At 40.5% G+C, this 16,590-nt stretch overlaps 1 protein-coding gene across 2 annotated transcripts in view; it reads right to left on the bottom strand.

Moving 5' to 3' along the window:
- The window catches only part of SNX25 (sorting nexin 25), a 91,429-nt gene that overhangs the window by 59,473 nt on the left and 15,366 nt on the right, over positions 1-16,590 (bottom strand). For both annotated transcript variants that reach the window (XM_069788315.1, XM_069788323.1), the window contains exon 3: positions 10,960-11,176. In XM_069788315.1, the coding sequence (XP_069644416.1) occupies positions 10,960-11,176 (217 nt within the window). The remainder of the gene's footprint in view (positions 1-10,959; positions 11,177-16,590) is intronic.

Here is a 16,590-nt window from a genome sequence, read left to right as displayed (position 1 = left end):
GGTAATACCCCTGCGGGCAGTATGGTCACGCCAGAGCGGGTAAGAGGCCCTGGACTTTAGGCTCTGCTCAGTCTGATAGGTCTGAACCTGCATCTTCCAAGTCCCATCTGAGTCACCTCTCAGCCAGATCACAGATTTGGTGAGTTACTTCTTGGCCAAATCAGGTTAACAACACTTGCTTGGATCTGAGCATCTCAGGCATGCAGAAATCACAGAACGATTCAGAAAAGAGACAAGAGAACTTGCCTCAAGCCGAGTCCTCTGATCAGTAGGCTGAAGCTGGAATGTGCTCATGTTATATCTTAATAAATCACCACAGATTAAAAAAAAAAAAAAAAAACAACTAGGGAACAAAGTCACAGTTTTCCTCCATCATCCTAAATGCTTCAGTGTCAGGGTCCATCTTGCCTGCCTTTAGCTAATTCTGGTTCAGCTTCAAGAAAGAGCAGGAGAATACTATCAGCCAGAATCACTCTTAGCCTGCTGGGGAAGGCATTCACTATAATCCACTCACTAACTGTAAGGGTTATGCAAGCTGGATACTAATGAATGGAGGAAATCCAAAATTTCACTTTGCACTTGGTGAAAGAATTAGGCTCCTAACTTCAAGCAAGTACATCAGTACTGGAGTTAGGACAGGTATAGTGTGCTATACTATACAGTAACGTAGCATAAACTCTTTTTCCTGCCACTGAACAGGCAAGTATGTCCTCCCGGCTCCTGGCAATCATGGTAGGTGCATTTTGGGAAGATGGCAAGACAGAGTCTTTCAGAGCTAACACAGTGAAGGGGTGGTTGTGCCACTGCTGCAGCATGAAGCACTGGGTGGGCGCTGTGCGCCACTGAACACTCACAGCAACGTGCTGCTGGATGAGCAAGCCCATGACAGCACAGTCTGTGTTGTTTGCAGACTCCCCACAAACAGCTCTTCTGATCACAGCTCTGAAAGAAACAGGGAGCAAACCTCCCCCATCTTGATTTTGGGCCCAATACTGACCGATTCATCTCCTCGCAGGTGCCGATGGTTTTCTGGACTTCTCAACATGTTTGACTTGATGTGCCAAGGAAGTCCTTAGTGCAGGTCACAGCAGTGCCTCTTCTTTATACAAAAATGACTGTAGAAGCAGAGACAAGGTGCCCTAGCAGTTCTTTCGTGGCCACATGCCTGATGTGCTCCAATCACAGACTTACAGCTTAACAGCAAGGTGACCCATGCTAGTGGTTACAGCAAGACAGACGCAGTGTCACCTGAAAGGCACCACGGTAATTTCCAAAGGCAGCCAGCACTGGTCTTCACTTGAAGGCTCTAAGGTGTTAAAAAGGCTCAGAACTGTCACATCTTCATACCAGTGCCTCCTACCATCTTCTATAACCTCTGTGTCCTTCTCAGAGCTAGAGGCTGCTGTCCTGGTTAGAGTCAACTGACTGTTACTCACAGAGCTGCTCCAAGCCCATTGCCTCTGTATGTGAAAAAGTGACCAAGGACTGCATACAGTCAAACCAGAAGTTTTCAGTTAGACACCACTATATGGACACTAGTGACAGGCAGCATTGTATAAAAACTGATTTTTGCTAGTCAGTCAAGGAGGGAGCAAATACGTTGGAATAGTAACAACACTCTAACAATAGCTCTAATTCTGTTCTAATAATACAAGTCATTTTTCTCGAGCTGACCAAAATTAGTTTTTAAATTAATTTTCAGAACAAGAGAAATGTAAAGATGACATTTGGTTTCGATTTGACTGAAGCCTCTTACTCAATCTCAAATCAAATGCTTAGTTTTCAAATGTGAATCATGGAGAGAGTTTCAATTGTTACAAGTAAGACAAATTTCAAAACAAGTTCCTTGGAACAGCTTGGATGTAAATACTCTGTTCTTCTGAGGAGCAGCGGTTTATGAAGATGATGTGTAGTCTTCATTATCAACCAGTGCAGTTTGTGCAGATGACTGAGCTCAGAAAGCTGTTTATCTTGTTTTGGCAGGATCTTTTCTTTTCTCTGTGGCAGCTGAATACCTAGTTATTTACCTCAATGCATTTCCATTCCTCTTGCATACTCCAGACATATCCTACAGCCTCCTCTACGCTGCATCAAACATTTCCCATCACATGCTCTCCCTAAAGGCATTCCTTATTTATCCAAAACCAGACACATCCCAGGCAGACTACTGGCAGACAGAAAGTCTGGGTCATTTATGTACAGTGACCTCTTAGTGGGGAAGTAAAGTCTTCCTTTTCTGGACAGGTTGGTCCACCCAAAGTCAGCCACTTAGAAACACAGCCAGAAGCATATGCAAAATGCTGGCAAACAGGATGACCTACACTGAACATCAGTTGGCTACCAGCAAACTGACTTCTCCTAACAACTGGTTCCTGTGTATTAACAACAACAATACAGAGTGAGAACTAAAAGCAAGTGGTGATTGCTTTTTTGCCCATGAACTCACAAAACCCATTCTTTTTGGACACTCTTACCTTATTTGTGGGACATCATGCATAGTGATTAGATCAAGTTATACTTTCATATCATGTGCAAAGCATGAAACAGAACCATAATGCACATAAAATTTTACTAAACTGTGATTAGTCTTCTTTGCCTTCAATACCTCTCTACAAGTCTCCTGAGGAATGCCAGTCTGTTTGGGACTGCAAACACCCTGAAGCATTAACTGCACCTATACTATCATCCACGCAAGAGAACTCATTTCTCATTATCTTTGTCTCCCTATTGTACAAATTTATCCCTAGTCAACAGCCAATACATACAGCTTGGCTGAGTTGGACCTATGCCAGGACTTTTCTGATACACAGCCAGCAGAACACAAATGGAAAACGGAACAGAATAAACAAAGAGAAAGTCAAATATTTGATTCTTACCCTTCTCATTTGTCTGTGTTCCTGCCTACAGGAATGCAAGGGGGGGAGCAGAGTTGCATACTCTCCAGCTGACAGGCCATTTACAAAGAGTTTCAATTTTTTCTGGAGTTATCTCCATTACTTAAGATGACAGGACTCTCTAAAGAGGGGTTCTTTCAATTGTTCTCCCAGCTGAAGTGTACCTAAAATGTGATCTAATAAGCAAAAAGGGAAGGCACAGAATGCCACCAGATTTTTATGAAAAGAATAGAGAAACAAAGTCTTCAGGAAATTCAAAGCTTTGCATATCAGTGCCAAACAGTTGTGTCAACAAATCCTGCAGTTTTCGTTGCTGTTTGGGCAAGAGAAATAAAGGGGAGACTGAAAGCAATAGAGGAAGCTTGGGGGGAGGCTTAACAACTACAAAATAAATCAATATGCCAGTGGTAAAACAGACAAGACAAGACATCCAAGGCTTATATCCTCATTTGCATTTATACACAAAGCATTACCCTTCTGTTTGCCTCAATATAACCATTGATCAGCTTGCAGGGAGAATACATTGTGTCAATGAAAGGTCTGCCCAGAAAACAGCATCCCTTCACTGATAACCATAAAAAAAAGGAGCAGAATACAGAAGTATTAACAGCACTGCTCAGCTACCAAACCAAGTCTGATTACTATTGTGGAGCAGGAGCTAAGATGTCCTGATCAGGCATATTCTTACAGCTTGGTATAATACTTTGATCTTCAACTCTGTGGGAATGTGATCAAGCGTAAAGAAAGGCACTGTTCATTTTGCAGAGACCAACAGCAAAAGCTGAAACTTAGCTGCAATCCACATGCACGTACACACAGAGAAAACTCTTGCTGTGTGCAGATATTTTTAGAGAGCACTTTGAAAGCCCAGCCAATTATCCATAAATTCTGAGCACAACGGCGTGCAGCAAACTAACATAAATGTGGCACTCTAGCAAACAGTTCCAAAACAGGCACGATACAAGCTTTGTAAACCAGGCTCATTTAATCTGCTTTAGGTGATTGAAAAATAATGGCAAGTGGCAACTTAATTCATTTGTGTCTTCCTGAACAATCAAGACTGAAGTAATAATGACATATATTGGTGTATCAAGATGCGGGTGACTTCAGTGATTTAAAACAGTAGACAGAACTCATGCTTTACCACAGCATGCTTACAGGTCATATTCCTCTTCACTCCCCCGGGAGCTACAAAGCCAGCCTTAATTTTGCCTAAGTTTCTTTTCCATAAGTTTCATTTTATGAAATCTTTTAAGCCTGTTCTGAATTTTTAATGCTATCCAATGTTATTTCATAGCATCAGAAAGCAAAGGGATTTCCTTCAGCTGCCCCCCAAACCAGTAGAAGAACAGGCAGTGGTCTGTGAATATAGATCCATAGGTAGGGCCTGCCAAAGCAAATTCCAAGTCTGTTCCAAGCAGCACTTTTCTTTGGGACCAAAATGACACCTGCTGTAACTATCCCCTGCTCTGAGATTGCTTCGTCCAATTACTGAACGTGTGTCCTGCTGAACGTCATCAATACTAAGACTTTACCCCCTATTGCTGCAAACCTGCGAGTTCATCCAGCACTTTATAAAGGAAAGCCGAACAGCAGATTTGCTTTGGTGTTCCCAAAGACAAGCAGTTAAAACATTGCCAACGTTATAGAAATACCATCATTTCCTTCCCATGCTATAACTAAGCAACTCTGAGCCAATACCAACACCTCTTTAACACCAATTCCTCACTTCTCAGGAACACAGGACCCACGGCAGTTTTGTAATACTGGACCATCATCTATGACTGGGCTTCCAGGTTTCCCAATACAGGGACCTCATAGAAATACCTCTTTTTATCTAGGATTTACTCTAGATACCCACAGTCTTAATTAGAACCATCTGGTAACTCCCTGTATTGTAAAGACTCATTACAGTCAGGAGTATTAAAAGACAACTGATATTTGTGGTTGGGTATATGCTCCTGACATGAAACATTGTCTTTATTTTTGTATAGTCTCAACCCTCACGATGACATGGAGGAGCTTAAAAATGAGTCCTAAAGGGGGTGAAAAAAATTAAAAGCCAGCCCCAAAGTTATCACTTAAAATATCCATGCAACTTGGGACTTTGCAGGTTTGGGGTTGGCAGTACCACCAGTTCAAGGGCAAGAAATCCCCAAATAAGTACACTGATTAGGAGACATGCATGACCAGGAACTTAATGATGACAAACAAGATAAATCTGTCTGCTTTGAAAATAGGAAGCAAGCAAATAAATAAATAATATTAAAAGAACACCACCCCCTCACCCCCCCCCAAAAAATCCCAGACCACCAAAGAGTCTGTAAAAACATTAACAACTCCACAGGAAATTATGTAAAGGTGCTTTCTCTTTAAATAAATAAATAAATCACAAAACATTCCCTTCAGCCTTGCTATTTCTTTAATTAGTCTTTCAAGAGAGAGTCTTGCAGAGTTACATTTAAGTCTCAATCAGTGCAATTGTGAGCTGACGTGCACATGTAACTCTAAATGACTTTCATCAGTACATTCAACACTCACCACACACTTTCATTAAACTGATTCTGAGAACCACCAAAACCACCTGCAGGCTGCATCTCTTCACCTGTATTGCCCTCAGATCTCTAAGCTTCTTGCTAGTGCAGCAGAATGAAAACTGCTCGATCTATTTGAACTTTCTAAGAAATAAAAGAAACAAATTTAGACCTTTACAAGCCAGCATCATAAACACACCTGAAAAAAGTACCTACTAAAAAAAACCAAAAAAAACCCCCGAAACATAACAAAACCCCTGAAAACAAACCACACCAAACCCAAAAAGCACAACAAAACATAAGGACAAAGCCAACACCAAAATTTCCACAGCTGCCATTTTTATCAAGATACATCAGCAAGTTTTATAAATCACTTTATCTAATATTTACTGTGAAGATAATCATATAGTTTATACATGTCACAGTTACCTCTTTCAGGAAACAGCATTTGATATGTCATGTTGATAACAGACTCGAATGTATGAATAGCTTACAAGCTGTGGTATGACCATATCAGCACCAGGAGGTCCTAATGCTTATTGTGGTATCTAGGTCATACTCAATCATTAACAGGAAACCCAGGCTTCCCGCACTGAAGCTTGAAGGCAATGGTGAGCTTTAGACCTGGTGCTACCCATGAATTAACTTTAATAACATGCTCAGACCTTGGCTTTTCATGACTATTTTGTTCTCAGCACTTTCATACAGCTGCCCCCATTGCAACGAACCTCTACAATTTCATACTAATCCTCTTGATATTCTTTTCCAGAGGCTGTGATAAGCAGTTCTTGGTATTCCTGGTTTGTGGGTGGCAAATAGAATTATAAAAGAAAAACAAGAACTGTGGGAGGTGTTTAGTAGCTATCCTGACAACTTGGATGCATCTATAGGATTAAACAAATCAAATCTCAAGCACTTAAAATCCCTTTGCATCAATCTGCTCTTGATCAGTTTGTGGTGGCAGCACTTTTTATTTTTACTGAGTTTCTTATCACACTACACACTGTGATCACAAAAAATACAAGTTATGTATCTACACGAGCAAAGGTATTCACATGGGTCAAGAAAATTAAGAACTGAGTTGTCTCCCTCCTTACCCTGTCAGTAACACATAGAAAACAAAAGGAATATTACCAAAACTTGTGCAATACAAACTTAAATCCCCAAATTGCTTGTCACATTGATCACTCAAACAGCAATTTCCCCACAGCACTTCCTCCCCACCTCACACTTTCCAAGAGCTTTGAGCCCTTAAATATGGGTTCTGAATCAGCACTGCGCATAGCCTCCGGCCCCCAAGAATCCATTTTGTGAAGTCATGACTTATGCTGCAAGTCTGGGCACACACTCACAGAAAGACTTCTGAGCATCCCATCAAGATGTCACGTACCAGTCAACCTGCCAGAAGCAGCCTGCAACACCACATATCTGTATTTGCAGAAATCAATTCTTCCTCTACCTTTGGGATCAAGTTGCCCCAGCCAAATACTACCCTCTCTACCCTGCAGCATGCACTTGGCTAACCCTGTTATGAATGTGCTCCTGATTCTGTACAACATATGGGACAAGAACAGTGGCTTCTACCAATAAATACAAGGCTGATTTTTTCTTCCATATCACAGACTCATAAACTAGCTAACACTGGACCCAGGGAAGCATCATATTCCATTTCTACCCTGAGCTAATATTAGGAATGAAATTGTTTCCTGCCTAAAATATTCTGAATTGCCACAAATTTTGTAACTAAAAAGTGCCAGGATCCTTTAGAGCCCCAGCTGGACCTCAAGGTACACCCCGGCAATGCATGTAAGACGGAAGAGTTGGGAGTTGTCTTGCCTACAGCTTGCATGGCTCTGTGTCACCTCAGACAGTTCTGCCCATGGCTAGAGGAGTGTCTCTGCCCTTATTGCACTCTGTAGAAGTGTCTGGCAGGCGCAGGAAAGACAGTCACCATTAAAGAAAGCCAGGGGATAGAATAAAGAAAGGGGAAATGGACGTAACACTGCCAGGCTTCTCCCTCCCATTCCCTGCCTACCACTGGCCACCGTGGAAGTGGCCTCTCCTCTCCTCACGCTCTCCCTCATTCAGGGAAGCATTTTTCCTCATCTGTTGGCCTCTGCTGGCCGTGTACCTTCAGCTGTTTATTACTAAGCGGAGCCTCGAGATGATTAAAATAAGCCAGAGGGAAAGCAGGACCAAAGGGAAAGACTGTAGCACCCTTCCTCATTCTGAAAAGTCACAGCCTGTTTTCATCCCCTCAGGCATCCTGATCTATCCGGTATTACAGGTCGAAGTTACTCAGCGAAAGCACAAAAGTAAAGGAATTTCTGTGGCTGACATGTACGCAGTGACACAACACGTGAACTTCACACCGAAGAAACGGACATCTCTGTCCTCCTGGGCACAGACAATTTCTTTCCATTACTTCAGTGGATTTATCTTTTGTCATATAGGAACACTGAGGCAAAGTGGCTTAGGTGGCACGCCCTCCAGAGATGGCAGGAGAGGTATTCAAAACTTCGTAAGCCACCAGATAACAAACAAAATGCCCTTCGCTGTCACACTGCGGTACAAACTCAGCAGCGGAGATGTGATGCCTGTTGGAGCACCGCATCTCAACAGGAAAGATACCTTGCTCTCATGACAGTCTCTGTTCCACTATATTTATCATCCAAAACTAACTGGATTCATTATCAGACACACAGAGGGAAACATGTGAATGCCAATTTAAATTTACTACCATCTTTAAAACATTTGGCAGAAAGCAAAGGTAGATCAAGAAGACCTCGGTGCTCCCTACCTTAGGAGGAAGAATTTCCTGTGTTTGAACTGTGGCAACTGTCGTGGTTTAACCCAGCAGGAAGCTGAACACCACACGCTCGCTCCCCCACAGCGGGACGGGGGCAAGAATCAGAAAAAAGGTAAAACTTGTGGGTTGAGATAAAGACAGTTTAATAGGACAGAAAAGGAAGGGAAAGTAATAATAATAATAACAACGATAACAGAATTAGAATATACAAAACAAGTGATGCACAATGCAGTTGCTCACCACACGCTGACCAATGCCCAGCCAGTTCCTGAGCAGCGGCCCACAGCCAGCTTTGCCCCCCAGTTTACATACTGGGCATGACATCACACGATACAGAATACCCCTTTGGCCAGTTTGGGCCAGCTATCCCGGCTGTGTCCCCTCCCAGCTTCTTGTGCCCACCTCACACCCCTCCTCTCACTCCAGGGCATCATGAGAGGCTGAAGAGTCCCTGACTTAGTATGAACACTGCTCAGGAACTACTAACACATCAGTGTGCTGTCAACATCATTCTCATTCTAAATCCAGAACACAGCACCATACCAGCTACTAGGGAGAAAATTAACTCTATCCCAGCCAAAACCAGGACAGCAATATAGAAATTAATTGAAGGCTTTCCAAGAAACTCTACCTTCCAAGCTAGAAGTGACATACTTTGCAGTTCTCGGTCTATAGCTTAAAATGTCAGCAGGTTCCAGCACAAACTCTACAGCAGTAGGCAATTTAGTACAAAACTCTAATTAGTCTTAAAACCACAAATTCCCTTAAAAAGAAACCAGTATCAGAGTCTTCCGCTGTGCTTCCAGGTTTATTACATGCATGCTCAGATCACCCAGCAGTACAAATTCAATCTGTAGCGTATGAGCACAATGTCACACTTCTGCTGACTTTGCCATAGTGCATACACAGCATTTAAGTCCTCTCTCCATCTGCCAAGAAAAGGTGAGCCCTGTGCAATTTCCATAAAGCGTCCTGGCCTTTTTAAGCAAGTCTGGATGAGCAGCATGAGGATACACTAGTGCTTCACATTTTGCATCATGCAGCGTCATGGCGCTGATCTACTGTTAGGCGGCTTAAAACCAGACCTTCCTCCTTGTGAATTCACAGCCTTGCAGTATGTGGAAAACAGTCAATGGGTCCAGTTTCAACCTATACGAAGCCTGCAGTTACAGCTGTGGGGTTTGTTGCAGTTTTTTAACCCGCTATCACATTAATTCTTGACAGAATTTTTTCCATTACCACATTAACACAGCCTGCCTATCCAGCATTGACTAAGGTGCATTTACCATTCCAAAGGGAAAAAGTTAATTGGAAAATACCTAGGAGAATTTATTTTAGCTCTATATAGTGGAAATAACAATCCAACAAAGACCTAGAAGAAGTGGTCATAATTCTCAGCAGATAAGAAACCTCATCCAGAATCAGCATTAGTAACAATTAATAATTCTGCAACTGTACATTCTACATCCCCAGCTTCAAACAGGAAAACATTTACACTTTAAAAGAAAAACACCATCCTCATCCTTTAACTGTTCAAATCAAACTCTTCCCAAATGCAAGCACTTTACTGTGACACAGGGCAAGTGCAAGCATAATGCTTAAAAATCAGGCAGCACACTTAGGAGCTTTACCTGAACAAAAGATTTCTACCACATTCCAGAACTGAAATAAAGTAGTATCTGGAATCCAGTGCAAGATCTACTGCAACATGCATACACCTTAATTTCTTCTTTTCTTGAATGTAACCACCCTTTTTTGTCTTTATTTCCTACACATCAGCTTACATAAAGCTGGCATCTACCACAAATACATTAACCCTATCTTCTGGTCCAGAACAGAAAGAAGTGTGAATGGCAGCACAGACTGGTCACTGACAGAAAACAGTTGATCTTTTTTCTCTGAAGGGGTGTTAAAAATACATGGATCTAACTGTAAGCAAAACTATGTCATAGTATAAAATGTATAGTCTAAATCTGAATGACCAAAGCATATTTAAATTACGATAACTGAAATGCAAGTTAAGTGCAGAAATAAGCCCAAATTCCATGCACAATTACACAAACTGTGCATTCAGATGTGGAAATTGCATAGGCTAAGAGTTCTCATTTGCAATTACAATTTGGGTGCAACTCTAGTGGACAGCTGACATTTTTAAGTGGACAAAAAGAGCCTTGCCAAAAAGGAAATTCACGGAATTAGCAAGATAACCTAGACATAGAAAGAAAATCCAGATGACAATTTTTGCCACTAGAAAAATCTTGTTACTGCAGGACAGGCCACTTACAGAAACCGCAAGGCTTTGCCTCCCAGGGCCAGAAGAAATGGAAAACTCAATGGAATTAACCCTGGTCCTATTTTGGGAAAGGTGCAAATAACTATTTTCTTGTCTGTTGACTGCTCTGACAGCGCCTCTCCTTTCCCTTGCAGGTTCACACTTGCAGGAACTGCTCACACAGCCCACCTCCTACCATGAGCAAAGGATTCAAGGATTAAATGGAAACAGCAGTGAATCCAAACTCTGAGAAAAAGGAGGACAAGTGTTTCCTTCCACAGGTCTTACAGATGCCCTGAGGCCTGCTTGATCTCTAAAACTGGTAATAAGCTGGAACGGTTTTCTTCACCAGTTGCCTACAAAAGCGTTACACTTCATTACTTTGATATAACACCTCTGAAAGCAAAGAGAGAAGCAGAAAATTCCAACAAAAGACAGTTCTGTTTTTACCTGGTGTTGGCTCCTTTAAGGTCACAGAAGTGCGAGAGTAAAGCTTTCACTACATCATTGCAGACAACTTTAACTACATCAATGTGACTCAGCCTCTGTCGCAGCTGTTTGGCAATCTCCCAGAAGTCTTCAGATAGCAGCTGGTACAGCTGCCCTTCATCTCTGCTGAGTTGCCCATACCAGGACAGGATGTAATCTCTATAGCTGTAGTCAAACACTGAAAGAAGAAACAAAACAATAAATAGCAAAAACTGCAAAAGAGGAAGGCACACCAAGCCAGGAAAAATGTAATCCTCCACCCTTCTCCTCAAAAATTAGATGGGTAGTAAGTTTTATATCTTCTTCTTTGGGTTTTAAATTCTTGCCAAAGAAAGTGAGGTTGGCAAAGTTACAGAAATCTGCACCTAACAGGTTACTGGAGGTCATTTTGCAAAGCAAAGCCTGTAAGTGGATTTGCTCAGGCAGTCAGGTTACTAGCTACACACAAACCTCAAACCAATACCTGTCTCTCCCCGGTGGATTTCGTTATATGAACTATCATATAATCTGACTGTGTCTAGGCTGTTGCAGACTGAAAGCAGTTGCCTTTACACAGGAATTCAACAGTCTCCACTCCAAAGTCATAGTTAAAAGGGGTGGTGATAAGATTTTTGGATTCCAAGAGACATAGAGTACTGAACAACACTGCAGAAAGTACATTATAGGATCAGAAGAGCTAGAGATAAGATAGAACAAGTAGATTAGCGAGACAGCATCAACTTCAAAAGTGACGAGGTATTCCAAATGATATCTACAAGCAATAACCAAGATCACTGTAATTCCAAATCCCATGGCAACACCATCTTCTACCATTCTGACTTTTCTTTTTGATATTTGTGTGCCGCCAGTTTTACTGATGTTTCACTACAGCAATGTCCCTGGAGGTCTAGGAGGGAGCATGCATGAGCCATGTTTAGCAGTTACAAGATGGGGAAAAAGTTGAGGTGGAAGGAGTCAGTTTGCATCTACCAGAGGGATAACTGAACAAGAAGGGGGAAAATCGGTCATGTTCCTGATAATCTGAGCAGCTTCTTTACCAGACATCCTGATTTCAGACTTTTACATCAAAAGTACATCTCATTTGTCAGTGTAAGCCCATGGTGCCAATTAATCATGTGACTCCACTATTTCTTACTTTCCACTTCGATAGAAGTTGTTTGTTGGGCAGCTTAGTAAGCTATAAAAAGCTCCCCAGCAGCGTTACAGTGAACTAATGAGTTGTTCTGCTATTAGTGTGTTAAGTTGAATACTTTTGCCTGCCTGAAATACTAGCAGACCTCATCAAATGTCACCTTGTTAAAAACATTTCAAATGAAAAGGCTAAAATTGATAAAAGTTTCTAGTCAAATGCTTCATTAGTCAACTTCCTCAGGTTTATAAAGAAAGAAACTGAGTCACTTCACTGAGTATGCTGAAATATATAGTTAAAAGCCTTTTGCTAAGTCATTTCGAGGCTTCTAAATTAATTTTGAGAAAATAAATAAATAAATAGAAACTTTTATTCTTTTTTCTGATCCAGGAGAGAAAAAAATATGCAGAGCCATATTGCAGGATAGGAACTTCCAACGCTGAAACATATCCAATATCATTACTTTTCTAAAATAGAAGAAATCTTATTTCATTGAAAACTCTCACCCATAAATACTACAAAGTGATAAAAACAGTTAAGAGGTAGTGGTCTTCTGATAAGCAAACTGACGAATAATCCCTTGATACACCAAAGAGCAACTGGGAACAGCATTTTAAAAACTGAAGTTTATTACTTAAGTCTCCCATCACAATATACATTTTAACTATCTATTTTTCCACAACTTTTCCCACATCTTTCTGCAACCTCCTTTTTCTTATAGCTTGATTACTCTTTTCTTTTGTAATAACTGCATCTACTCTCATTATTTTTACACTGCACGTTCTCTAAAACATTGAAAACAACTGATCAGAAGACAAGAAAGGAATAAAAGGCAAAGCAGAAGACACTGCCAGGACAATACCTTACTACCACTAACTCAGCCGCTACAAACATGAAACAAATTTCTTCTAATCAAATCAGATGCAGTGACAGCTTTGAGTCTGGTGCAAAACTGTAGAAACCTCTACTGGGTTTTCTAAACTAGTTCAGAAGATCCAAGTCCCCGGTTGTTACAATCTGATTAAAAATCATTCCTGCATGAAGTTGAGCCTCTTTAATTACTCTTTTTAAAGACTGCAAACTAAAAGAGTGTTGGGAGTAGAGAGCCAGAAGCTTGTGTGGAGGTTCGCGAGGACAGCCCTCTAGACCCTTCCTTCATTCCTAACCCCACGCAGGTTTACAGTAACTGCTGCCCCTTCTTCCACATTCATTCATTCAGAGGTTCAGTGGCACCGTAAGAGTCAGTGGGTCAGACTGGCTTCAAATCTGCCATTTGCAGAACTTCACAGCAGACAGTTCTTAGGCTGCTAAGATTCATCACCCAACTTCATGAAAAATAACACAGAAATCTGAATAACAAGGACTAAACGCCTACCCATTTTCTCAAAGCACCGATAAAAAACAGACTAGAAATATTCTCCCTATGCAAATGCAAACACAGCCTTCCAAGTTTCAAACAAGAAGTAAATATCCTTTCCTGAAAGCACTGGAGAGAACAGAATCATTACACTTAAGTTATGGTCAAATCCAAAACTCTCCTGTGACCATATGAACAACAGAAGGGAAGGTATAGCTACAGCACTGGCTTGAGTTATTCTACAACAGCAAGCATCGCAATCTGTAAAATAGAAATGCAACATCAATGTGAATTGTGTTAAGACCCTGCAACAGGAAACCACCATCAAACAGCCAAGAAGCAATATTATAATGCTCTACTACAACGCTAGATTTACCATGTATGATATGGTTATCATAAGCTATACTTGAAGAAAAATACTTTCAACAAAAATTTAATGGAAAAAGATGGCAGACTATACCACCGTTAGGAACATGGCAAAGAACTGTTCTATAGAAGTAAATGTTAAATGCTCAGTTATTTGTTACAGCTACTACTTTTCCACTCCTGCCAAAACCCAATTCAGTCAAAAAAAAAAAAAAAAAAAAAAAAAAGCGCACCTTATCTTCATCCTCAAAAGTCAAACTAAAATATTAAAGCCCCTATATTGAAGACTCTAAAAATTACTAATAAATACTCTGAACATGCAACTCCATCATTTCCAAGATACTAATTTTTAAATTTAAAGAGATAAAGGCCATTAATCACTCACTGTATTTTAGATTTTATTATGTTTTAGGTATACAATACAAATTAAGATGATGAGGTTTTATACTTAATATTATCTTTATTTATTGAAGCTTCTCATGCCCACTAAATCTTTATTTAGACCATGGTGTTAAAGGCTGGCAAAATGCTGTGTAAATGCCCAGACTTCAGTGACTAGGAATCTGCCCCAGTCACTAGCAACAGTGATTTCTAGATTTCAGTTCTCTTGTTAAAGTTTGTGCTTGGAAAAACACTAGCATTTCTTGGCTTACTTGCATTTTACAACACTATTCAAACTCTATGAAACTGACATGTTTAAGACTAGATGTTATCATTGTGCATAGATGGATAGCCCCTGTGCAAAAGGGATCATACCCTGACAGTCTCCCATTCCACATTGTCTGGTTTATTTTTATTAACATTTCCTTGACATTTGCTTCTTTAATCATTATTATAAATGTGCAGAAAAAACTACGGAAATTTCCAAATATATAAACAATAGAGAAAAAAAAAATGTTCAAAAGATCTAGGAAATGCTTCAAAAAAAAAAAAATCAGACAAATTTCTGTTCAAATAGTTTTGCCCATGTACCCTATGCCAAGAGTTCTTAGCTCCAAGTGTTTGAATCCAGTAACAGAGCGAACATGAATTCAAATTAAGTCTTGCTCATGTTTTAGACCCAAACAACTCATTTTTTTGAAACCTGTGGAAAAAAAAAAAAGAATACAGCTTTTCAAATACAGAGTGGCAGAAGCTACTGCAAATTATTTTTCTAAATGTCAATATGTGGACCTTAAGTTGGGAAATGAGATAGATTGGGGAAAAAACTCCTTCTCTAAAGCGAAGTCCTGCCTTACATCCCTAACAGAGTTCTTCTAAGGGGTCAACAACACAGACAGGGAAAATCTGATCCAGAGGTAGAATCTAATTAAGTTCCCAAAATATTTCCAACAAGGTCAACACAGGGTTGAAGGAAGATAAGCCACTATGAAAGAAGAGATGGCTGGCTGGCATGAAATATTTTAAGAGCTAAGAAACACAGGATATGAATAAATAGTCAGTTTTCACAGCAGTAGGATTTCACCAGTGAAGTTCTGCTGGGATTTGTTGTGCTATGTATGGCCCATGCTGTTTTACTTACTCATAAATGATGCAGTAAAGCAGGTAAGTAATATGGAGATCTATTTTCCTGGCACTACTAAAGCAGTAGAGACAAAGACTGACTGTGAAGAATAACAAAGACCACAGGATATGGGGCAATAAAAATGGAAGACGAAATTCAGTTCCTGGGAGACCAGCTATTCACATGGCAGATAAATCTACTGACAGCTACAGCCCTCAGCCCAAACAGTATGCTGCGTGACAGCAGCACAAGTCTGACTGAACGCAGCCTCAAGAGACATATTCCTAAACTATCATATGATATGGGCTGAAAACACAAAGTTACCACATAAGCAACAGGAAGCATTAAAAGGCTAAAAGTATTTGTAAAAGTGGGTCATCTTTTCTTTGCGTAAGATAAATGAAAGACAAACAAGAATCAAATCAATCTATCAAGAAAAAGCATGAAAAATACTGAAAACACACAGTTTTGCGTTAGTCACTCAAGTACTACTGGCTGAAAAAGGGACTCAGGGGTTTACAACTAAAAGGCCTTCTCCTTCTGCCTTATTCAGCAAGGAAAATCTTTTTATAATGTTAAACTTGTTCTGATTTTGAGCACTTAGATTTCATAAAACACACCACACAGCAGCAGGGCTAATTCACAGCTTTCCCTCACCTTGTATCTACAGCTTATGCAAGTATGCTATAATCAAGAATGAAGCAGTACTCTGAAGCACTGTCCTTTTATACTACTCTGTTGTCAACGGGAGATAGGAAAGAAATTTAGAACTGAGCTGTAAACCAACATATACAGAAGTTTCTTCTTGGTGGCACTTAGTGACCAACATTGTAGAAAGCCAATTCCCAACAACTCTGTTACACTGGCTTTGGCAAGATGAGAAACTATCCAAGACTCAGGCAACTATTATCAGCCAATGACCATCACGGGAAAACTATCTAAGCACTGTAATGTTTTTAAGTTTATTGAAATAAGACCAATGGTTGAAATGGAAATGTGCATGACTCCTTGAATTAAAACTAAGGATGATCGCTGATATCTATCCTTCCAACTACATTAACAGACTATGATGAGAACATTAGGAAAAACACAGTAAAGCCCGTGACAGCTGGTCAAACGAGAGACACCACAGAACCTCAGGGAACGCTGCAGTAATGGAGCGCCACTCTAAACCCAGAGGGAAAAGTCCATGCAGACTGGCTGTAACACCAGCAAAAGCATGGCGTGACTAACAGT

Source organism: Haliaeetus albicilla, chromosome 1 (assembly GCF_947461875.1).
Source record: "Haliaeetus albicilla chromosome 1, bHalAlb1.1, whole genome shotgun sequence".
NCBI classification, from domain to species: domain Eukaryota; kingdom Metazoa; phylum Chordata; class Aves; order Accipitriformes; family Accipitridae; genus Haliaeetus; species Haliaeetus albicilla.
The sequence above is the reverse complement of the archived record's forward strand: the minus strand, read 5'-3'. Positions and strand labels throughout refer to the sequence as shown.